The 23906-nt window shown below is 41.1% G+C and overlaps 1 protein-coding gene across 1 annotated transcript in view; it reads right to left on the bottom strand.

Moving 5' to 3' along the window:
* The window catches only part of DUSP22 (dual specificity phosphatase 22), a 78656-nt gene that overhangs the window by 22732 nt on the left and 32018 nt on the right, over positions 1-23906 (bottom strand). Inside the window, exon 4 of the mRNA XM_036740803.1 lies at positions 1284-1333. Coding sequence (XP_036596698.1) covers positions 1284-1333 — 50 coding nt within the window. The remainder of the gene's footprint in view (positions 1-1283; positions 1334-23906) is intronic.

The following is a 23906-nucleotide window of genomic DNA, read 5'->3' on the forward strand; positions in this document are numbered from 1 at the left end:
TACAGAAATAGCATAGCGAATAGACAGTTGGTCTTGGAGCTAGGAATCACCCCGGATGTGTGACTCTGAGCAAGTCACTTACCTTCTCAATGCTCTAGGCAATCTGTAAGACTACAGAGAAGGTAATCACTTGCACTGGTGAAGCTTCCTCATCCAGGAAATCCCTATAACCATCTTAGGTCTGATTCCTATCCCTACATGTGTATATGTGTGTGCAGTAATACATACACATGTGTGTGTGTGTGTGTGTGTGTGTGCGCGCGCGCGCGCGCACATACACACAGAGCCTGGAGAGTCCATGAGCTACTGTCCAATCTGTGGCACCTCTATCCCAAGGGCTTCACTGAAAAGAGTGGAATCAAAGTTGAATGATGTGGAAGTATTTGATAATCTTCAGTAACCATTTGTATCCACAGTGAAACACAGAAATTAGAATTATTAAAATCTGTATAACTGTTACTGATGTTATTAATACTTTAGATTCACACAGTACCCTTTCCTCAAACCGGCTCAAACATCTTATTTCATTTGTCATCTCAATATCCCTGTGACCCGGACACAGGTGGGTGCTGTGAACCCTATTTTAACAGTGGAGAAATTGAGGCAGAGAAAAATGAAGTGGCTTATCTACAGTGGGGAGCTGGAAAGAACAAGAACTATTTACTGCACTCTCGGGGAGAAAACCAGTAACTTAAGATGAGTTTTTACTTTAAGAACAGTACACCAACTAACTGATAAAGTGTGGCTACATGGCTGGGTTTGAATGTGTCGTTTCTTCAAAAAATAATTATCTCAAATCTCCCATGAGGCAGTCAAAGTGCAATGAAGAGTGCTCAACTAGCCACAAAGGACATGTGGGTTCTAATCCCAGCTCCAGTGCGACCTCCAGCAAGCCACTTCACGCCTCTGCATCTTCCCCTGAAATAACAGAAATAACTATAACCAACATTTATACAGCACCTACTAGGTGCTTTACAATTATTCTCTCCTTTGATCATCACAAGTACCCTGGGAAGTAGGGATGATTATTACCCCCATTTTACAGATAAGGAAACTGAGGCAACGAGAAGTTAAGTGACTTGCCCAGGGTCACACAGCTAGCAAGCGCCTGAGGCTGGATTTGAACTCAGGTCTTTCTGACTCCAGTCGTGATGCTCTGGCCACCTGTAACCTGAGAAAGTTTATCTGAATAATCTATAAGATCCCCTGTAGCTTTAATAGCTTGTAATCCCTCTGCTCCTTTATTTAGTTTTTAATATCACAAAGTGGCAAGAAAAACTTACAAGTTCTGAGAGGGTGAATCAGCAGCAGGAATACACAGGTACTTAAGTCCCTGTAGAATAAAACACAATATTGTTACCCTGACTGTAAAATAAACACATAAACACACACACACACACACACACACACACACACACACATACACACACACACACACACAAAATTTAAAGGAACCACTTGCTCAGGTCAAAAAAAAAAAGAAGAAGTTTTTCATGAGCACTTTGTTGCCAAGAAACGACACAAATTAGTACTTTTCTTCATATTCCTGGTTATTTTCCATGACTATAAAAACAAACGCTCCTACACTATCATGTAAACATTCAAAATGTTGTTTGGCCAAATCCATGTTCTGCACCGAAAAGGAAACTGCCAAGTGGTTTCCAATTAGGTATCAAAGCCCTTGGTGCCACTTCGCATTGTGGCCATCCCATTTAGGATGCAAAATTACTAAAGAAAGGAAATGGTTAGCAAAAAGCTTTAAGTCTTAAACTAAAGGATTGTTGCTATGTTATACCACTCTTTACTAATGAGCACCACTTTTAACTGCTTCTACAACCAAAACTGCCTTTGCTTAGTTTGTTATCTTTTAAATATTTAGTTGTGTTTTTGGTACTAAATCAGTGATTCATTTAGAACTGGGCATTCTGAGGAGAAAGTCCCTTTGCTATTCCTGCTTCACTGTTATGTCCCTTTGAAGCCACGCTGCACACATCTGAGGGCAAGCGGGGACTACCCTGCTTCCTTCTGAGAGGTTTAAAAGTAGCTCCTAAAATGAGTTCTGAACATACAAAATAAATACCTGGGTTGTCAAAGCATCGGCTCCTACGGCTGTGCTCAGAAGATAGGGCTTTTGGAAAAGCTGGCAAAGAGCCTTTAAAATCCTTAAAAAACAAAACTATACTGACTGATCTCTCAGACAGAACCATAATGCCTCCCACATTGGAGACAATACAGAAAATAAAAGTTACCATCAAGAAATGGGAAAAGTTGTTATCATGAAGCTCCTGGGGGAAACTCTGTGTGAACAAAGGAAATACAAGTAAGGGGCCCAAAGGTTTGTGCCTTGGTCATGTTAACAGATCTGGCAATGATTCCTGCCTCAGGAGAAAGAGGATGCTGTATTGTAAAGTCCTCTACCTCAAACATACAAGGCTTGAAAACAAGACATTCCAACAAGGAAGAGACCAGACCTCTGTCCTCTGCATCAGTAGAGTCCAACCACTGCCTCACACAATGACCTTTCTCCATGCTATTTAATTAGGTTTTGAGCCCTATGTCAGTACCAGCTCACCAACAAGTCCTTAGACCAGGGGTGGGGAACCTGTGGATTCAGTCAAAGGGCCACGCTTGAGGACCTAAGGCCACAGGTTCCCCACCTCTGTCTTAGACACTACCCCATCAGGAATTCTGTGCCATACTTTTCCTGGGGTATTCCTTCCAGTCTGTTTCTCTCCAATTTTGATAAGTCAAAAAAAAGTTTCCCCTGCATTACCATGCTTCCTCATACATTATTTCCTGCTTTACAACAGCAAACAGCTGCCAGAAGAGGCTTCCTCGGGGGTTTTATGAAGTTTAGTTTCATAGGAAATGTGTGTCTGAAATTCCAATGTACCTCCAACCCTATAGTGTGATAGTAGGACAGTGAACGAGGGTCAGAGTAGCAGCTTCATTCTCCCAGACTCAAAATACTAAAGCCACAAACCTGAAACCTGAAATGAAAGGAAATCCTGAATGAAAACATTACTTTTTAAACATTTGTTTTCTTTCTCCCTTCTTCTTAGAAGACATGCAGGCATACGAACAATGATACCTTCATCCGGTTTTCACTATAATACCTCAATTAAAGTTATCTTGAATGGCAGGTAACCAGAATAATCTAATTAAAAATACTTTACTCTTCAGTCTCTGCGTTAGATTTAAACTTTCTGAGGAAAGAGGGGAAAGTTACTCAAGTAACTATGGAATGTCTTCTTGGCCAAAGACCTAACTCCCAGTTAGGAGGAAGGATGACACAACTCATTCCTACTGAAAAAACTAGCTGAGTTATCCAGGTGGACAGAATTTGGAATCATTCTATTGGGGGTTAACAAGAGTAACTGTCATTGTCATAATGTAGTACCAATAGTAATCATTATTATCGTCATAATGTAACATTTTCCTTTTCACCATTTCTATGAGGTAGGTAGTGTATTATAATCTCCATTTTTCAGATGATGAAATATTATACACAACACTCAGGACTGCTAAAAATTAAGGCTTAAAAAAATTCCCCAAAGATTATCCACCCGTTTTCCCTGCTCCCCAGGACCTTTAGGGAAGACCAGTTAAATCAACTCATCTGTACAAAATGGACCAACTCCAAGAGAAGCTGAGAAGGCTGTTGTTACCTATCACAAGAAACTGGCTGTTAAGCCTTAAGATTTCTAATAAATAATATCTGGCTAACTGTAAGTATACCCCCCCACCCCCAAAACCCAATGAAATCCAAAACCTGCCTTAATTTAGAGAGAGGAAGAGAAGAGGGAAAATCTGAGGAGGGAAAGGGACAGCTCAAAGGATCACACTTAGAAACACTCATTGTGAAACATCTCAGTGAAGTGACAAGAATAGGTAAGGAGTTTGGTTTCCTTTAGGTACTTTCAGTAGGAAAGCGGCCTGGGGTGGGGGAGAAAAAGACACCTGCATTCACAGCACCTGCCATACAGGAGCAATGTCTTCTACTTGGTTCAAGGTTTTACAGTTTGCAAATACTTTCTCAAAAATTATTTCATTTGATCCTCATCACCCCTCTGAGATGGACAAGGTAGGTATTCTGAAGCCTATTTTATAGCTGAGTAAACCAAAGTTTTAAGAGGGTAAGCTTGAAGTCACACTGCTAATAAACCAAGCAACAATGCATTTATTAAGTGCCTACTATTTTCTAGGTGCTGGGGACACAAATTTTTAAAAATCAACTACTCTCAACAAGTCTATATTCTATAGTAATGAGCCTAGCTGGGTTAAGAACCCCACACATTCTGAGTCTTCTTTCAATGCTTCTTGCCTTAAGGCAGGGAAGACACCATGTTTAATCACAAGTGAATAGCCAAGAACAGGCTAGTAGTGGGTGCTATCACACACTCCTCCACCTACAACTTAATGATGTTTCAAGTGGTGATCTTGGGGAAGGCAGAATGATGGAGTTTGAACCTATACCCTCTGTCAAAATGGAAGACCCAGAATTTGCCCTGTATCAGGCAAGGAGTAGATGTTCTGAGTAATATGCTCTGGGGACCCTTTCATTCCTGTGCACAAACAGGACACATATAAGCAGTGTCTGTGGGGGGATTCACGGTAGGAACAAAATGTAAGGGAGAAGGGAGTCAAAACTACCCACACTTGAGTCATTGCTTATGGCCTAAGAATGCCCATTTAGCCCGGCTTATTCATTAAGTCAGAGCCTCCCAAGGTCAACCCCTTCAAGACTCCAGGCTATACCAGCCCTGGTATTATTGGGTGGGGGGAGAGATGGGGGAGGAGAAGGTCTACTTTTGCTACTCATTTCTGAAATTTAGGACCCATCAGTTAATGGCTAATTCAGAAAGGACAAGTATAGAATACAGGAACAGTAAAGATTCAGTTAATCTTGGTATGAGGTAAAGGAAAAAGAGTCTGACTTCTGATTTCTTTTATATTAACAGGAATTTAGATTGGCTTTTTCATTTACTAGGACCTCCTGAAGGCCAATATTTTTAATGCTGGCAGTGGACATCCAGGGCCTGCAATTCATACCCGTCCAGAATCAAATCAAATCTGGCCATTTTATGAACTGAATGTGAACACTTAAAAATCAGAAAATTAAAAACTTTATATATTCTAGTATAATTCAAAAACTTCGTAATCACCAAAAATTGAGAAGACTTTTTGTACTTTAAAAATCCTTTTTATGTTAGCCTTCTGTTCAGTACATAGAGTTGGTATTTATTATTTCACATGATTTTAGGGTTTTTCTTCCTTTCTTTTTTTAATTGGAGAGATATTTTTATTCTTTATTTTTCAGTTCCAAATTCTCTCTCTCTGACTCCCTGTTCCCTACTCACTGAAAAGTAAAAAAAAAAAAATAAAAAACCATTACAAATATATATGGGAATGCACAACAAATTTCCACATGTTCCCTACACACACAACCCACAATCCCCCAAAAAAGGCCCCCCAAAAAGAAAGGGAAAATGTACTTCAGTTGACCCTATGAATCCATCAGTCCTCTATCTGGAGGCTGATAGCATGTTTTATCATAAATCATTTGAATGGTGGTAGATCAGTGTGCTGATCACTGTTCCTAAAGGTCTTTCAAAGGTGATTGATTGTCTTTACAATATTGCTGTTGCTACATAGACTGTTTTCTTGGTTCTGCTCACTTCACTTTGCATCTCCATAGAACTTGTCTCAGATTTTTCTGAAACTTCACATCCTCCTCATTTCTTACAGCATAGTAGTATTCCTATTCCATCATCTTCACAATACTATAACTTTTTCAGCCATTCCCAGAATGAGGGGCATCCTCCCAGTTACCAATTATTTGCCATTACAAAGACAGCTACTATAGATATCTTTGTAAATAAGGGATTTCTCCTTTTTCTTTGATCTCTTTGGGTTAGAGATCTAGCAGTATTCCTGGGTCAACGCGTATGCAGAACTTAATTAATAGCTTTTTGGGCATCATTTCAAATTGCTTTCTAGAATGGTTTGGGCATTCACAGCTCCAAAGCATATTAGTGAGCCTGTTTTCCCATATCTCTTCCAGCATTTATCATCTTATCCAATCTCAGAGATGTGAGGCAGTCCCTCAAAATCATAAATCAATTTTCACATGGTTTCTAACACTGGCACACTGATATCTCTTCCATGAAACACGAGTGAGGAAGAGGAAGGAAGGCACTGGGAAATGTAAGTTATATAAAAGTAAAATATATCAATAAAATTTTATTTTAAAAGAAACTAAAAGAAGGCCTCGAGTGAAATGAAAATTCATTACCTGCCCTGCCCCATTTCTGAATATTCTTGGCTTGATGTTAAGGCTGATTCCAGATTTTCCATGTTCACTCAACCACAGACAAATCTAAAAGGAACTACGATGTCCTTGTGATGACATACAAATAAAATATTACAGACACTTCCTTTCTTTCAGCAGACAGGACTAGAAATAGTTCTAATTGCTTTTTGAGTGCCAAGGTAAATAATGCAGAGGACTTTGCTATATGCAAGACTGAGAATAGTGAGTAGAGATGAGAAAGTATAACAGAGTCTGTCCTTAGGAGCTCATAATCTAGCTGGGGAGTGTCCATGCAATAGCCAAGGAACAACACAAAACAATCCATCTCCAATAATGCTCACTAAGAGATAATAGGCCCCAGAATTGCTATGTCAGATCACTCATGCTTTCTGGAATAGGTCAGCTCTGAGTCAAGTTTGGAAGGTAGCAACAGACATGCATTAACAGAGAAAACAGTGGAAAGTGAATTACAGAAGACGGGCCTTCTTGAAACGTTATTAAAGAAATCTGTAAGTCAATATTTTCAAAATTTCTAATATTTCTCAGTTTTCTGTTTCAACAAACACAGTAACCACCAAAACTTAAAAGTTTTTTTTTTCTTTTCTCTGGCCCTGAAACTAAGAACTACACTTAAAACCATACAGTGAGAGCCTGAAAAACCATGGCAAGTATCCTGATTTCAAGGCAGTCAAGAAGTGTAACTCTCGCTTGTTTCAAGTACAATTTCTGAAATGTACTGTCCTCAACTCTCTGTGATGTCACCGCAAGTTAGGGAGCAAGGAAAATATCGATAGCATCAAGTATACGTCTTTCCAAGAAGCTAAAAGGACTTTCTAAAACTTAGAAAAAAGAGAACATTTCCCCCAACGTGCCTTTCTTCTACAACGAAGGCTCACAAAACAACAACCACTACAGTAAGATGATCACAGACAAGGGTGACAACAAAAACTTCAGAAATAGCTCTATCAGCTTTAGCCTATGTTAGAAAGGAGGACGCAATATCAAAGACATGAGCGTGAGAGGCCGAGCGGACCATCCTGAGCAACTGTGTTCTAAAGAGCCTCGGATGATGATGCAGCTACGTTTAGAAGCCTTACCCTTTAGCATTGGATAACCCCACTTTATCATAACTGTGCCTCGATTTACACAGCAGGCATTTTCTAGATAAAATGCATGCTTAAAAAAAATGTTTTATAAACTGAATCAAATTAGAAATGCACTGTTTCAGAAAAGCCTGCAGTGAATCTTCCTATAAGGGAAAGAAGCCTCTCCTCACCCCAATTCATCTACGCTAAAAATTCAGATGTTTAAGTACAGAGTTTTCTTTAAGTAACATAAAACAGGAAGATACAAATCATTTCTACTGAAAAAACAAACAAACAAAACTAGGGGAGCTACCAAGGTGAACAGAATTTGGAATCATCATATTGGGGGTAATTAGCAGCAATGACTATTTTTATTTTTGTTAAGAGTATTTTACTTTTCATCGATTCTGTGAGGTAGAGAGTGTATTATTATCTCTATTTTTTTTCAGATGAGGAAACTGAGAATACCATGCCTCTGTACTCAAGGGAAAGCATCACTACAAATTCTACATTATTTGATCTCACCCTCTTTCAAGAATCATTGCATGAAGACAAAGAGGACTGATCAATTTGCAAGTCACCACCATCTTTCAAAATCTAGTTCTCAAAGAGAAGATTTTCTTGATTTAAAAAGCATACGTGACCCCAATCCTTTGAACATTTGTCCAATTTCTGAAATACTACCAATAACGACTTCCAAGAAATATGTGGGGGGAGTGGGCGGTTTAGGGGGGAGAAGATTTAGCCCCTGGCTTGAATTTGTAAGTCCAGATGCAAATTACAAACCTCCAACACCTGTTGACTTCTTTCAGGTTACTCAAAAAATGATGTGTATTTTACTTGCCACATCAACAGATGAGGGCCCAAGGACTTATTTTTGTTTAGGGTATTTCAATGAAAGGCTGAAAGCAGGAGCAATCAGCACACGGCGTTTCATCAAGTCGGTGAAGAGTCATTGAAAATCAGTGGAGGATGTCCAAGTCGATCAGAGAAACACAACTGAAAACCCTTCCTTCCATACTGTCCTTTCAGGTTAAGTTTCTGGATTGCAGGGCAGAGATATTAATGACTCATGAAAACAGGGCCAGGGTTTCAACGATCAGTCCAGCTTACCTGATTTTACAGAATTATTTCATGAGTTCCATTGAACACACAAAAGAAAGAAAACTGCCAAAGATGAAACGGGAGCCTTATAAGAAAGCAAAAAAACCCAACAAAACAAAACAAAATGAGGGCAGCAGAACCAGGAGAACATTATACACGATTACAAACACACAGTATCTGTGATGACTAACTTTGATAGACTTGGCTCTTCTCAGCAATAGAAGGTTCAAAGACAGCTCCAAAAGACTCATGATGGAAAAAGCTATGCATATCCAGAGAAAGAATTATGGAGGCTGAATGCAGATTGAGGCGAACTATTTGCTCTTTTTTGGTTTTGTTTCTTCTTTCTCATGATTCATTCCATTGGTTTTAATTCTTATTTACAACTTGACTACTGTGTAAATAAGTTTAATGTGAAGGTATGTGTAGAATCTATATCAGATTACATGCCATCTGGGGGGGAGGGGCAGAAAATCAGGAACTCAAAAACTTGTGGAACTGAGTGTTGTAAACTAAAAATAAAAAACAAATTAAAAAAAAAAAACAGTGAGGGGCTTAAGAACCAAATCAAGATGCTCCACAATACCCCACACAGGAATCTTTCCTAAGCATAAGTCTCCTCTTACTGGCAGAAGAGGATTCTGAAATGTAATGATAGGACCACTGGAGTTGGCAGTCATCAGGGTAAGGGTTCCAATCCCAGCTTTGACATTTACTATTTCTTCGACCTTGGGAAAGTCACTATTTCTCTGGGCCTCAGTTTCCTCATCTAAAAATAAAATATGACCTCTTAAATCTCTTTGAGCTCTGAATCTATGATTCTATCAGCCTACAGGGCAGCTAGGTGGTACAGTGAGTGGAGATAGTGCCAGGGCTGGAGGCAGCAAGATTCATCATCCTGAGTTTAAAGTCTGGCCTCAGATACATCCTAGCTGTGTGGCCCTGGGCAAGTCTCTTCACCCTGCTTGCCTCAGTTTCCTCATCTGTAAAATGAGCTGGAGAAAGAAACAGCAAACCACTCCAGTATCTTTGACAAGAAAACCCCAAATGGGATCATGTAGAGTCAGAAACAACTGAAAAAAAAATAACATGAGCCTAGTAATTCTTGGAAGCCATTATAGGTGTCATCCTCCACATCTCATCAGGGCTGGAGGACGTGGGGCAGGGGGAGGAAGGGAATTTCATTTTCAGGGTCTTTACTTTTTAGCCCCCAAATTGCTACCACCAGTAATCCCAAGTGCTACCTGGACAGAACACAAGAAGATAAGACAGGTATGTTTAGATCATGACAAACTACTTTGTAAAAATACCCTAATCTTGAATCTCTGTAGGCTTTCATAGACGGTACAAAACAGAATGGCCTGACCAGACAGCAATTAAGAAGGGACAAAGCAAGTACAGATGGTAGCAGGCAACAGTGCTGAATCGCTTAAGGGATAGCTATGACTCGAGCGCACTCAGAACACAATTCAGAGAAAGAGCTAATATGTATTTCACTCTGCTTCTTCCGAGACAGGAATCCCCAACTTACAACTGGGGAAAAAATCAGCCTACTTCATATGTAACAGGTGTCATTTAGTTGCCAAGGAGAAAAGCGATATCACTTATTAACTAAGATTGCAAAAATCCTAATTTATTCCTTGCAATATACATTCTTTCACTCTTGACAATGCATCCCCACAAGAAAGCAAGAGCTTAATGAAATAATTTGTTAGCAGGGCAGTTAGGTGGTACAGTGAGTAGAGCACCGGCCCTGGAGTCAGGAGGATCTGAGTTCAAATCTGACCTCAGACACTTGACACACTTACTAGCTGTGTGACCTTGGGCAAGTCACTTAACCCCAAATGCCCTTCCTACCCCCTCCCCCCCAAAAAAAAATTTGTTAGCAATATGAGACCTTTCTACCAAGAACTGTGAGAAAGAGTACTTCATATACATTTCTTCATCAGACTCATACTGACTACAAAATTGGGATGGGTGCAATGCTGAGATGGTTAATCATTTACATAAGATCCTCCAATGAGTCAGTGGAAAAAGAACCCCAGTCAGTCCCAGGCTCCATTTCTTTTGAACCACAGTCCCTTGAGCAAAAGTAATTATTATCAGTCACCCTCCCTTCTTAGTAGATGATTCAATTCCTTTTAAAATACAGACACAGGGACATAAAGCCACTTAGCAGCAAGATGAACAACCCTGTTCCGTCCATTATTCTCCCCATTATTAGCCTTTCCTATCCACCAAATGAAATTCAGGACTTCAAAAGGGAAGGGCTTCTCAGGCAACTCTTTGTAAAGCCAGGAGGAGAGGCTGGACTTTCCTTTCTATATATAATTGGAGCTGACAGTCTAGTCTGTAGAGGATCAATATTTAGATCCTTGACTTTCTAACCCCCTTCCTTAGGTATACACACTTTGGAATCCATCTCTCAACAAGTCACAATCTTCCTCTCCCCATTCAACACTCCATGCCTTGGGTTCAATTAGCGGAAATGTTCTTTGTAAATCACTCACAACTTATTAAGTATCTTCCATGTAAAAGCTACTGAATGCTTTCACAAGAATTATCTGATTTAATAGAAGACATAGGTCTTTGCCCTCAAGATGTTTCTGTTCTAATTAGAGCTGTCAAATATATAGACTTCGGCAAAGTTCTAAAGAAAACCTGAGGAAGGAAAGATCACCTTCATGGGGAGGCAGTATTTGATCAGGGAAGACTTCATGGAGAAGAGAGAGATTTCAATAGGTGGAAAATATAGATGAAGACAACTTATAGATATGTAGAGAGTCAGAAGGATGCAACTAGGCAGGCTCAGTGGATGGAGCACTAAGGCCGGAGTCAGGAAGACCTGAGTTCAAATCCATCCTTGGATACTTACTATCCATGTGACGGGGGGGGGGAGGGGGCCCGAGTCACTTAGCCTGTTTACCTCAGTTTTCTTCTCTGTAAAAATGAGCTGGAGAAGGAAATGGCAAACCCCTCCAGTATCTCTGCCAAGAAACCGATGGACATCATTGGCTTCGCAACCCATACCCTTCCCCCAGAGAGGGTGAAAGCTTGGACAATGAAATGTGTGTTCAGAGAAAAAGAAATGTAAAGGCCCTAGGGGAAAAATGAAAACTGGAAGAAGTATAAATAAGAGGAAGTGACTACATGCTCAAAGATGTCTGACAATGTGTATCATGACAGGTAAGGGTTATTTTATTCCTAAAACACAATCACATGCATAATACTGGATATTTTATTCTCTGAAGAATCCTGGGCTTCAAAATGGTCCCTTTAAGAAACACCAACTCGCTAAATGCTCTCTTCCTTCACTCACTTATCTGCAGACAGATGGCTCCATTTAAAGAAATCTTGACAAGACTATTTTTGTTTTCTACAGCTGCATCCTCTTGTACACAGAGCAGGAGGAAGCCCCAGACCTCCTTGGTCACCAGCTAGGTAGAAGCTTCTATCATCATCACAGAGTTCAGGAAAAGCTCTGCCTGAGGAGTCAGGATGCTGTGACTCTGCAAAAAAAAAATTTAAGAGAGTGGGGAACCAAGAGGGAGGTATTTTAGGAACAAGATGGCAGCCTCGAACTAGGTGGAAAACAACTTGAGTTTAACAGAGATGAAAATTTTTCCAATGCTGATGCTACAAGAAGATAATTGTTTCAGAGGGAAGCTGGTAGTAGTCAAGCTATTTAGATAACTGGCAAAGTCATGTCTGGAGGGTGACTGTGGAGCTGTATTCCACAGAAATCCAAGACTGTCATGGGGCAGAGATTATAGGATCATTTATTTAGGGTTAGAAAGTGGCACAATGGATAGAGTGCCAGGCCTGGAGTCAGGAAGACTCATCTTTATTAGTTTAAATCTGACCTCAGACACTTACTAGCTATGTGACCCTGGGCAAGTCACTTAACCCTTTCTGCCTCAGTTTCCTGGAGAAGGAGAAATGATCTGGAGAAGGAAATGGCAAACCACTAGTATCTTTGCTAAGAAAACTCCAAATGGGGTCACAAAAGAGTTGAGCATGACTGAAAAAAGGACCGGACAGAAAGGACCTTGGGGGTCATCTAGACCAGCACTTTTTAAACTGGAGGTCGCTGAAGGATGAGTAGGTAAAAATTTAAGAAGCCCTGATCTAGACCAATCTCCTCATTTTACAGATGAGGGAACTGTAGGTTGCCCAGTATCACATTAGGTATCAAATGCAGATGCAGGGTTTGAACTAAGGTCCTCTTTCCACTCTTTGCTCCTTTTAAGAAAAATGCATGGGATATATGGTTAATTTGTACCTATGTTACCCTCTCCAGGCCCCCAAATAATGCTGCACCACATAGAAGTACATGAAAAAATGCAAAACCTTAAATTATTTGAAAACCACCTGAATGAGTATAGTTTCCTACACCAGAAGTCAAAGACCTGGGTTCTATTCCAGACACTCTAGCCAAATCACTGCCTCCTCTATGTTTGATTTCACTCCTACAAAACAGGGGCAAAGTTGTAGAATGTTATATCTATAAGGGACAGTAGAAATCATCTGGTCCAACCTCCTTCAATTTATAGAAGAGGAAGGAGAAAACTAGTGAAATGAGAATCCATTGAGAGCACCATGTTTATTTTTAGGCACCACAGTTTTAAAAGGGCATTGAAGAGCAAAACTATGTCTAGCAGACAGCCAGTAGGGTAAAGGGCCTTGAGTCCATGCCATATACAAACTGGGCATGTTTAGCCCAGAAAAGAGAAAGCTCGGAGGGGGTGAGAACTAATCTTCAAGTATCTGAAAAGCTATCATGTTTGGAGAAAGAATTACACTTGCTCTGATTGGCCTCAGAGGGCAGAACCGGGAGCAGGGGGTAGATATTAAAAAGAGGCCAAATTCAGGATTAATGTCCAGGGAAACTTCCCAACCTCTCCAAAAGTGGGATGGGCTGCCTCGAAAGGTCATGAGCTCCTCTCCCCTGAGGCTTTTCAGGCGGAAGCTAGATAACCACTTTTCAGGTAACTTATGTAAGAGGGGATTTCTTTTGTGTCTGGGTTGGACAAGCCGGCTGCTAAGATCTCTTCCAAATCTCAAATTCTCTACTTCTGTAACTTGGCAGAGGTGACAAAGTCAGGTCCAGAACTAAAACTCAGGCCTCTGGATGTCAAAGTGCAGGGTTCTTTCAATGCAATCACACTGCCTCCTTTTGCACGCTTCCATGCGATCCTGGGAACATGAATTACTGACTTCTTCACCTAGGTTCCTGAAGTCTTGATCTCAAGTTGTTTACCTCCTTACTGTCTCTCCCTGCACTTAGGAAACGTGGCTATGATGTTCACACAACGGCCCTTAAAAAAAAGGCTCTAAATCAGAGTTCATATAGAGTGCAGTGGTCTTAAGGAAACCAAGGTTTGGTCGGACAGTACTTTCACCCCTCATTTTATGAGCTTCCCTGTCAGAAAGTCATCAGTAAATAGCTGGCAATGCCCACGTCCACTGATGAATGCTGACACAACATTTATTCCTGCTGCCACGGTAACTGAAACGGTAGAGATAATTTTTTATTTCTAACATAGGTCTCGTCCTCACAGCACCAAGCCCACCCCCTGTCCTAAGCTCTCCAAACAACCCAAGATACCACAGAGAGGGGAAAGACGTAAAAGTAATAATTAAATGAGTCACTGCAAATACTTATGCCATTCATATAGAAAATTAAAACTTAACTCTCTCCCCTTCCAGATGTGGGGAGATACACAGTCTGTATGCGCCCACCTATTGGGTACAAGGATTAAGAGCAAATATCAAAGTCCAATTTATCATATAAACCAGTCCTCAATAAAGCCAGCCTAGGTCTGAAATATGTTTTTCTGTAAGCAGCCAAGAAATTTAATCCTTTTATTTTGATCAATGGACTCTACATGAGTTCCTAACCAATCACTATTCACATCACTCTCATTGTAGGCTTTAAGGTCTGCCATCAAACACCATCACTTAACCTAAATGGCATCATACCCCAACTCCACATTTGGAAGGGGAGTACATCAAGTTTATTTTAACTTTCTATATTGGGTAGCATAAGTGCTTAGATTGACCCACTTTAGCAACGGTGTGTTCTGCAAATGAGGGAATATTTGTCAAATGCTTAGCACAGGGCCTAGCATAAAGTAGAAGCTTAAGAAATGCTTATTCTCTCCCTCTCCTCCAGATAATTCTGGCACGTCTACCTATTTTACGCTTCATTGTCTCCAGCCCCCAAATCAGGAGACATACCAGTTCCTCCCACAGATAATGCCTTGCTGGCCACACACACACCTCCATATTTGTCTCTACCAAACTAATGTTGCTCACCTTCAGAACTTTGTTTAAGACTAACTCACCTTCTCCATGGAACCTAGTCTCTCATATCATTCCATCCTCAGTACTTTATGAGTGGGCATGAATTCAATGCTGACCAACAATGGAAAACCTGCCCTTCTAGGGATCGAGACACAGAATCTGCTCCGATGTTTACAAAACCATCTTTACTGACTAGAAAGTGTATTGGATTGTTTATGGGCCAAAATGTCAAAATTTAGATCCTTAAATTAAGTGTAAAGCTAAAATACTAAAGTGCAAGGATAAGTACAACGCCTGGCAACATTTTTTTTTGGAGGGGACAGGGTATAAAATAAAAGCTGAGCCATAGGCATTGCTACCTAGAGTGCTTCAAGAGGAGCTAGGACTACATTCGAGGAAACCTAGACAGGACTCAAAATGGAAACTGTCCCTGGAGATTTTTCTCCAGTAGCTTCAGGTTAGCCCATGGGTTACAGCTTTTTAAATACTCCTTCCTCTACCCACTTCTAACACTGACACCACCCACTCAGAGACACTCTGGTTGCTGACTGCCAGGGCTACCCCAAAGCTTAAGAGTTATTCAGCCACAAGGAAATTATCACGAGACTGACAGAAAAGGGCTTGGAGGCCAGCAGAAGATGAAAAGAAAGCATACACACATTAGAATGTATATGGAAACAAAAGTACCCACCCACTGCTCAATTAGCAGGGACATGGTTAGACCTTTCAGAGGCCACAGAGTTCATGCCCCTTTAATTCAGGTTAAGACTTTAAGGAATAAAACCTGGCCTCTTCCTACTGAACCACTTTCTTTTCTCATTACTCCTGCAAATGACTGTCCACTGCTCCAGTCAGACCCATCGCCTCCCTAAGCCTTGCCCAGGCCCAGTTCTCTGCTGCTATCATGCTTTAGGTTATACTATTCACTCTATCCTTCTCTTTTCCTACTTACACCATACCCTGGCTTTTAAGTACAGAGTTACCAAGGAATCGTTTTGATGAGAGCCTTTAGCTATATGAAGACATAGGGGAAAAGATGTAAATACAGTAGGGAAAGGACTGAGTACCATGGGATCTCTAAAGCAATACGAAAGAATTCTGGTTCTTTTATTGGCGATTTAAAGAATCAGCTTTTCAAGAACAGGGTTCACCTCCTGGAACGGCCTGAATGCAGCCTGCCTGAGCCATGGTCAAAGTCTATTCTGGTTCTCTGAAAGCACTAGGGTGCTCCATTTCAACGTGAGGTTACCCTTCCAGACCTTAGGTAGTCAGACACAGGAAACCTTTCCATGCACTTGACTCCTGCATACAAGAAACTCAGATACAACTTAATTCAAGAAACAGCAACGACTAGACAGCTTCCGATACCTGCTGTCATCATTTCCATCTGAGTCATTTCTATTCGAATCTCAGCTGGCTTCAAATAAATTTACGTACACACATCAAAGCTGCTACAGCCTTTGGTCTTTAGGGCAGAGATGGCACTAGAGATGCCACAGAGTTCAGGCTGTAGAGAAAGGCTTTTTTGAGGGCAGTGAATCTCACCAAGCCACACAACAGAAAAAGCCACAGGCGTTTTGCACACCCATACAATGCAAACACTCCACTTTTGCCTTAATGGTTCCTAAACCATCTTCGAAAATCTGAACTCTCAAGAGCTCTCTTTAGAATACTATTCTTCTGTCCAAACGACTCATCAATGCTATGATTCAACAATTCCTCCTAGAGTCGTATGAATAAAGAACTCAAAGCCTAGTTGGGGATTCAATGCTTGGATGGAGCTGTATATTATTAAGGGGGCCACTTGCTCTAACAACCATCTATGCCTGCTTCTCTTACGTGATTCTTGTCCGTGTTCTCCTGGTAAGCCTCTCTGGAGAGGGGATGGACAGGTTCTGTTCCTCCAGTCCTGGAATTCTTACCTTTTTTGTGTCATGGACCCCTTTGGTAGTCTGGTGAAGTCTATGGACCCCTTTTCAGAATAATGTTCTTAAATACATAAAATATAATACAAAGGATCACAGGGGAATTCAATTATATTGAAATAGTTGTCAATAATAGTGAAGAACTGCTCAAGAACCCCCAGATTTCAACCAATATTAAATGCCCACTGTGTATGAGGCACCAGTGACACCATTGTGGTATCTCTCACATCCATCCCTCTATCCAACCATGTTTACTGCAACCACCCTCTTGAAGGTCTTGGACTATTGTAGCAGCTGCTCTGCCATGTTGCCTCAAGTCTTCTCTCTACAATCCATTTCTTTCAGGGCTGCTCAAGTAATCTTGCTAATGCAGCCACTCTGATCACATTAAGATTCCTTTCCACAACCTTCACTGGCTCTCAATTAACTGTAAGTTAAGCAATTCAATAGAATAACAAATTCCAACATTTATTAAGTGGTAAAGACACTGAACTAGGTACTGGAGTTATAATAAGGAACAAGTCTCTGCCCTCAAGAAACTTAGAACTGAATAGCTCTGGACACAATACAGTTTGTTAGGCAGAAAGGAAAAAGTTCAGAAAAAAGCTAATTAGTGCTATCATGATCAATATATCTGGATGTTGACAAGCAGAGATATGTGAGGCTGGAGCTCCGTGGAGAGGTCTGGGCTGGAGACTTAGAAGTCATTTGCATAAGGATGATAATGGAAGCCATGGGAATGAGCTCATCAAAGCTGACAATATAGAAGAAAAGAGGGCCAAAAACAGCATCTGGGAGTGTGGGGGGCAGAGGGCAGTGTCACTGCATGTTTAAGGAACAGAGGAAATTAAGGAGCAAGAATAGAGTGTCATGGAAGTCAAAGGAGGTGGGATTAAGAGAGAGAGAGAGAGAGAGAAAGAGAGAGAGAGAGAGAGGTGGTTAACAGTGCTAAATGCTGCTGGTGATAATGAAGGCAAAAACTAAAACTGTATTAGGTGATAAGGAAGTCATTAATAGCATCTTTGGAAAGTAGAGTTTATGATATCAACTTTGGAGAAAGTCAGATAACATTGCAAAGGGATGAAGAGTGGTAAGAAGTGTAAACAAAGAGTATAGACTACTCATCCTAGAGGTTTGGAAGTGAAGGTGAGGAGAACGACAGCATTATGGCTTAAAGAGCAAAAGGGTCAAGGAAAGGACTTTCTTTTTTAAGGATAAAAGACCTGAGCAGATTTAAAGACACAGAAAAGGAGGCCAGGTAAAAAAAAAAAAGTTCATTTTACAAATAAGGAAACTGAGGCAGAGAGGTTAAATTCCTTGTCCAAGGTCACACAGATAGTGAGCCTCAGAGATTGGTATTTGAATTCAGGTCTTTTGATTGCTCAGAATCAATTCCACTGTCGTCCCCCCTAGGCCTGATCAGGGGCCAGATAAAATATCTCTGTGAAGGGAAAGGGGGAGATTCCCCAATGTCTTTAAATTCTGGAAAGCGCATTGGTTTTACAATCAAAGGAAATGGGTTCAAATCATGCCTCCGATACTACCTGTATGACTTTGAGCAAAGCACCTTCTCTCCCTTGTCCTGTTTTCTCATCTGTAAAAGCAAGATGTTAGACTGGTTGACTTCTGAGGGCCCTCCCATCTCTCTCCTATGATCCTATGATGCCTGGGCCTTACAAGTCTAATTCTTTAGCCGTGTCATCGTGTCTTCCAAGTGAAAGGAAAAACAAACCACTGTTTCTGGTATCTTCAAGAACAAACACTGTCAAAATGATCTCATTTTTCACTTAAGCTTAATTCTTCCTGCTATAAAGTTTACAAGTCATCAATTTTTCAAAGAAAATGACAGCCCTGAACCCAGTACCTCACAAAATCTGGTATACACCCAGGTTTGCATAGGGGTATGTTATCTATGAATGCCAGAAAACCCATAGTATGGACACTCACATTCTAATGGCTATCTCAGCGCTACATGAGGAATAAGGACACTTTTTTAAAAATTTATGTCAAAAGTAAGTAACTCAGCTTCCTGCAGGTGCTCTGGTAAAAGACAAAGAATGAAAAATGAAACATACTCTGAAAAATTTACATTAGAAAGACATATGGGGTGGGGGGGTGGGGAGTAATAACCTCTTACTGGCAGGGACCCAATATTATTTCTTCTGCACCAACAAACAACAGATGATACTCCACATGTACAACAGTGGGGTTTTGACTCAAAAAGGCACTTACTTTGGTCAAAAGGAATGACTATTTCCCAAACCAGTGACAAGATATGAGTCCTGATCAAAACAGCATCGTCCTCACACCTGTTCACTCTACGATAAGACAAATACCACTTAGCACGTCCAAAATAAGGAATATCAGTGCTAAACAACTCCAAAGCACATGTTCTGGAATCAGTCTTGAAATTAAAATACTGTCTTTCAAGTGATCTGTTAATTATCCTAATGGGTTGCTGTCATCACATCATTTCTCTATTGAAAAATAATCAGTGCTTCCCCACTGCTTATTAAGGTATACATTCCCAATCCAGGCATTCAAGGCTCTCCACAATCTGGCACTCAGCTGTCTTTTCAGCTCTGTCTTACACTGAGCCCCTTCACATTATCTACATTTTAGCCATTCCCTGGCTGACATCCTTGTCCTGCCCTGCTCTGTCTCCGCATATTTAATTAATGCTGTTCCCCAGGACTAGAATGGACTCTACAGGATTTTACCCTGAGATTGCTCAGCCTTTCCTCTAAAGCCACATTCATTTGCCACCTCTTCCATGAAGCCTTCTCCCTCATCCCTCAGGCAAAAGGTTCCCTTCTCTCTCTTATCCTACAGTCTCTCTGAATGACTGAAGTTTGACAAACGGCTATTCACTGCAGAAGTTCTGCATTCCAAAGAACAATTCCCTAGGCAAGAGATTCAAGGGTGACCTGGGAAGTGCTTTTCTGATAAACAACAAAAAATTTTCAAATACAAAGTCAAAAATGAAAAAAAGACCTAGGTTGCTTCTTTTCCAGTACAGGCTAAGCCCAGAACTAGTCCTACATAATTTTATGTCAGAGAAACACTGAAATGTATGCCTTAACTATGGCTGAAAACTAGTAACATAGTTCTATAGGAATAACTTTGTCTCATCCTATCTCCTTGGGGCAGCTAGATGGCAAAGTGAATAAAGCACCAGGCCTGGAGACAAGAAGAGTCATCTTCATGAGTTCAAATCTGACACTTACTAGCTGTGTGATCCTGGCCAAGTCACTTAACCCTGTTTGCCCCAGTCCCTCATCTATAAAATGAGCTGCAGAAGGTGTAATGTTAGTGGATTAGGGAAATCTTCCCCTTCCATTAACAGGCCTATGTGACCTGCTTTGAACTCTGGTCATAGCTGCAATACATCCTGAGTCACACAGAGCCTATTGGGAGAGGAATTTGCCTAAGAGGAAGCTTGCTTAGGGGAGGCTTGCTTGTAGGAAGGTTTTCACACCTTTTGTTAATGTCTAATTAGGCACTGAGTCATGAGGGTTGTGATGCCTTCTGGTTCTGAGAAGTGTATATATACTCTGAGTTGGTAGTTTGCTTCGGGGGCTCGCTTATGAGAAGGACCTTGTGACTCCCCGGTTGAGACTCTGAGTACCTGAGACCTCTGACTGCTCAGATATAAAGGCTCTCTCGATTCGGTGATGTATGTAAAGTACAGCAACATTGCTTTGATTCAGGGAGTCAGAGCCCTGTCTATTGGTTTTTATGCTGATTTCTCTGCTAGTATTTTCTCTACTTGTACTTTCCCTGACAATTAGGGTATTGACCCTTCCCTGAACTAGTGAATGTAATTAAAAGATTATTAACATCTTTAAAAGCTATCTTTCTTAGTAAAGCAGATCTAAGGACCTGTGCTAGCAGGCCATCCAGGGTATGCTAGGGTGCTTGCCGCTACAGAAGGAAATGGCAAACCACTCCAGTATTTCTGCCAAGAAAGCCCCAAATGGAGTTACAAAGAGTCGGACACAACTGAAAAACAACTGAACCACATCTTCTTCCCCTGAACTTCCTACTTAGAAAAGGAAGATTTCCTTGATATTGGAAATAAAGCAAGAAAAATTGTTTGTTTGAATTCCAAATCCAGATTTTCAGAATGGCTCACCTTTAACTAGATTGCACAAATTCACTTTCATGTTCTATGAAGGCATCACACCCAATAAGGAATAAGCGGGAGGAATGATTATTTTTTTAGTAGTCAGGTCATGCAGAACAAACATTCCTACTGAAATCAGAGTATCTTAGATACCCTGAGTAACAATCAGGCCAGAGGATACATGGCAGAATGGGAAAATACATTGAACTAGGATTCAGAGAGACTCTAACTATGACCCTGGACAAGTCTTCTTATCTCCCCAGGGCTGCTTTCTCAACTATAAAATGAGTCATGGGCTCATGGGGTCCATGAGCGTGTGTGCATGCATTTGTGTGTGTACACATATACATACACACATATGTTGATAAACATATTTCAAGAACTCACTTCCTTTGTAAGCCTTTGTATTGTATTTTATGCATTCAAAAACATTATCCTGAGAAAGGATCCACAGGCTGCACCAGACTGCCAGAGAGGCATATGATATTAAAAAAAAAAAGATTGAAAATCCCTGGCCAAGATGATTTCCAAGTTCCTTCCAACTTTATAATACCATTTTTCCATATAACTTTTTCAAGTATGTGGTTTACCTCCCCCCTCAATATACTGTTAGAGAATCTTGGGTGGCCCTGGAGATGGAAATGATGTGCAGAACTCTTTGAGGGGGCTTCTGTGTTAAGTCATAGCTTGCTTTAGCTCAGTCCACTAAAATAAATTGATGCTCTCCAATTTTCCCACTCTATCCCTCTACAATTCTAGATAGGATTACAAGATTATAGATTTAGAGACAGAAGGGACTACAGAGGTCATCAAATCCAATCCTCTCATTTTTACCCCTAAGGAAGCTAATGGAGGCTAAGTGATTGACCTAGGTAGTGCTGCCTAAAGACAGACCCATCTGGAAAAGCAATATTTACCATATCCTTTCCTTTTATAATTCTGGGCCTGATTCGACTCACAACATGTGGTTAACCCACCCTATGTTCGAAGAGGTTAACAAATCCTTTACTAATCCATCAAAGAGGCAATGAAAGCCTGCCCAAATCTTGAACCCGAGACACAGTGATGAGGTTCTAAACCACGGTAAATGTCCAGGTTCATTTTTGCCTCAGGCTGTTGAGAAGAATAATGGTCCTGACCACTTTTATGGGAAGCTGATGATGGAAACCAGTAAGAATCCATTCTAATCTCTTTAAGGTTATAAACCCCATAAGGGTGGGCACACTGGTATCCCCAGCAGCAACCTAGCAATTCTGGGCACAGAATAAGGATTCAATCAATGCATGTCAATTAATAGGAAAGTTTTTGAGGACACCAAGGATATTCAGATATCACCTGTTCCTAGAGTATCCCTAAGCTTGTCCCTACTGCCCTGGCATACTATTACTTGACACTCAATGTTAAAAGCAGATTTAGGAACTGTTTCAACAAATTGGAAAATGTCATTTCAGTACGCAGGGGGACAAGAATAAAGTGAAACTGAACAGCGCAACATTCTATAGAACACGTGTTGACAAATTCCCATTTTAAAACAAGCAAAAAATCAACAAAAGCAAGAAAGAATTGTGCTTGGTTGGTACTCCTTAGTTCTCCAGTTACTACAGCCTACCTGCATATCGCTTAATTTATGCCCATTAAATTCCATCTAAATAGATTAGGTAATCTTTTAAGGCAGAACTGTGACAGTCCTGGTTCAGACCCTCATGATCTCTTGGCTGAACCTAACTGCCTCATCTTTGCATCCTCAGCAATAAGGCACTACTGATCATGTTATAAGCACTCAAATACCTGTTGAACAAATGGTGTTTAACGCTGTTAGGTGGGCTGTGATCTCCTGGTTGGCCTACATACAACGGGACCATGAAGATGCAGGGCTGTACTAAACCAGAGGAGTCTGAGGACACTCGGTTCAGTTTTTTAAAAGAGACAGTTACAAAGTGCCTACTGTGGGCAAGATGGTTCTAGTTCTCTCTCTTTCCATCTCTGACCCATCTATGCTCCTGGCCAAGTGACCAGGATGGTTGGTAATCGGTACCTTGTTCCCTGCACTACTCATCTCCATCAAGGTTGAGGAAGAGCTTTCCAAACCTACAAGAACAAGGAGCTCTAGCCCCACACCCCATGATCTTGAAAAAGGCAGTCCAGACATCAGGTGCCTCTCAAGCGTAAACACATCTTTTAACTCACCTCTGCTCCTGAGCCTTTGCACCTAAGCCAGAACATTGGTTTGGAGTATCAATGATATAGTTCAGTAAGGTAAGCAAAGAACTAGAGTCAAGGGTACTCTAAAGAACTCTATCCCAATAGTCTTGAGGTAGAGGCAAGATGGCGAGGTAGAGGGGACATTCAAGTTGACCTCTCTCAGCTCTGGAGGGGAATTCCTCTCCAAACGGCTCGCATTCTGGAGCAGCACAGCCAGCAAAGGTCAAGGTGAGACACTTTTCCACCCAAGAAACTCAGATGGTCAGAATGAGAGGCCTCTGACACTGGAGCTGGGGTTGGCCTGGAGTACAGTGAGGTGGAGACACCAGCGGTGGGCCTTGGAGGGGTGGCAGCCGCAGTTGAAGCAGTTTTAGGAGCTTTCACCAACCAGAGACAGTAAGGGGAATGGTATATTGGTCAGAAAGAGATAACAAGGGACCCCTGTGCTGGCACTGGGTACAGGACTGGGTGCTGTTTGGCAGCTCCAGAGCCAACATAACTCTATCCCAATAGTCTCCTATATGACTTCTTTTAAAGTTAACTTGTTGGATCCTTGGCCTCCCTATTTCTAAAATAAAACTGTCCTACGCTGTACCAGAATACAAAATCATTAGAGAACCCATAGTAAATACTAGGTATTTTCTAAATGCTTAATAATAACAGTGCTCATGCAAGATGTGAACTTAGGTCCAAGTCCAATGCTCCATCTCAGGCCTGCACAACAACCTGCAGCCAGCCGCTTATGGCCCATAGGCTGGTCACCAAAGGATTTCCTCTACATACAAAGGATATTTTCCTCTACACTTTTCTCACCCACTAGAATTCCTTTGGCATGCCAGTTGTAA

Source organism: Trichosurus vulpecula, chromosome 1, assembly GCF_011100635.1.
Source record: "Trichosurus vulpecula isolate mTriVul1 chromosome 1, mTriVul1.pri, whole genome shotgun sequence".
Classification (NCBI taxonomy): Eukaryota; Metazoa; Chordata; class Mammalia; order Diprotodontia; family Phalangeridae; genus Trichosurus; species Trichosurus vulpecula.